This window comes from Pundamilia nyererei, unplaced genomic scaffold (assembly GCF_000239375.1).
Source record: "Pundamilia nyererei isolate P.nyererei 1_Seehausen unplaced genomic scaffold, PunNye1.0 scaffold00018, whole genome shotgun sequence".
In the NCBI taxonomy this organism is placed as follows: domain Eukaryota; kingdom Metazoa; phylum Chordata; class Actinopteri; order Cichliformes; family Cichlidae; genus Pundamilia; species Pundamilia nyererei.
Genome location: NW_005187419.1, coordinates 4,696,168 through 4,698,048, shown reverse-complemented (window position 1 = coordinate 4,698,048; position 1,881 = coordinate 4,696,168). Strand labels below are relative to the sequence as shown.

General features: G+C 37.5%; 1 protein-coding gene across 1 annotated transcript in view; it reads left to right on the top strand.

Annotated features, from left to right (window-relative positions):
- The first annotated feature begins 1,856 nt into the window (after positions 1-1,856).
- LOC102193443 (perforin-1-like) overlaps positions 1,857-1,881 on the top strand; it is a 2,007-nt gene continuing 1,982 nt past the window's right edge. The window contains exon 1 of the mRNA XM_013909033.1: positions 1,857-1,879. Coding sequence (XP_013764487.1) covers positions 1,857-1,879 — 23 coding nt within the window. The remainder of the gene's footprint in view (positions 1,880-1,881) is intronic.

Here is a 1,881-nt window from a genome sequence, read left to right as displayed (position 1 = left end):
AAATCACCCAAGAAATGTAAAAGTGGTTTCACAGATCAGCAGGTGTACTTGCATACAGTGTCTTATAAAATGTTTCAAGTGTTGCACTCCTGAGTTGTCAGACAACTTTATATGAGGGCTGAACTGTCATCATCAGGCCAACTATGCTATTATTACTGCACAAAGATAAAGGACGAACTTGGAGTTCTGAGGAGTACTCGAAGGGAGTAGGTGATGTCCTGTAAACCTCTCATTAATGAGAACTGTGGAAGATCTGAACAATTTACACCACCCCTTACCTCTGCAGCCATCCTGTGACATGTAGCAACTACAATCCCACCTCTGTGCAGGCCACATGCGATGCAAATCATGTGGTCCAGGTTTCACTATGACTCATTTCTGAAGAAATGCAATGGAAAGAACAACGTGACATTTTTTTTTTTTTAAATTTCCTTATGTTTCCCTCAGTTCCACTTCTGTCTGAATATCTGTTTAACACTTGACCTTTACACTGATTTTATTCTATTACCTTGTGTCAAATGTATTCACAGTTAATGTCAAGCAGATATTAGTTTGATAAAGCTTTTGTACGTGGGAAAACAGTTGCAAGAAATGAAGCATCATTTCCTCTCACCTGTGGCCAGTGTCCACAAACACACAAGACAAATAGCAGGTTTATTTCGTGGTTATAAACTGTTAAACCAGCCCCCTACTTTTTTTTCCAACAGTATGACCTCATCATTTATCTTCAGTCTTTCTTGTTGGTCTTTAAAACGGTATACTAATACTGATGCTCACAGTCTGATGCACTTGTGAAGCAAAAGCACACAAGAGAAGGTGAGTAGTCTCGACTTTAGAGTATGCATTAAGGCTAATGACCAAATTAGTGAGCCTGAAAATCTGGGGTTACTGAAGCTCTTATCCAACTTTGTTTTAAAAAAGAAGTAACAATGTTTTTTTTAAGGTACAAATCTGATGTTAAAAATCTGATTATAATTTGAAACCAAAATATTTTAACTTCTGGTTCTTTTCTACTTCATTAAAACACCTTCAGTAGATTCTGAAATAATATCTTCATAACCTTCTGTACAGACTTTTTTAAAAAGATTATATTTGTATAAATCTTCTGTTTTTTTTTTATCTATATTCAGGTTAAAAAATTTATTATTTATACAAAACAAACCAAATCTACTGATTATATTGCACTCATTCTCATTCAGCTTAACAGGCTCCCATTCTTTAATGTAGAACCAAGAATGCTGCTCAATACAAGATTTCGCTACTCACCTTCAAAGCTGTCAATGAATGGGCATCCCCATATCATCTGGATCTCCTTCACCCATACATCACTTTGTGCTTTTCGCTGAGCTTCAGCTGCTCTAATGAGTCCTCGTTTGAAACATGGATCTCGGACCGTTAGCTGTGCTGTGTTTCGTCTTTGGACTCATGCTCACCTTCTAGGGGCTATAAATACAGACCACAGAAGTTGAAATTTTCAGTTGTATTCAAAATAAAAAGAATGAATATTTAGGCATTTAATTTGACAGATGAAAACCATCATTGACTTTAAGCACAAGAAGGTTGTTTTAAGAAGTTAGAAATAACAGAACGTACTATATACTACAGAACTGCTTAACTTCTCTGTTTTTCACCTTAAATTGTTTCCTTTTCAGCTTTCAATAACACAGGCTTTCAATAAATATTTCCAGCTCAGTAGCAGCATGTTTCTTGTAAACATCTGGATCTGTGCTGGCCTCCTGCTGTCCCTCCCTCACTGCACGTATCAGTCGTGCATAGAAGGGACACTGAAACAGTGCGCCGATGCAGAATTTGCTCCGGGAGCCAATTTGGCCGGGGAGGGCTTTGATATCACCAAAATGGAACGTAAAGGAGCCTTTGTGC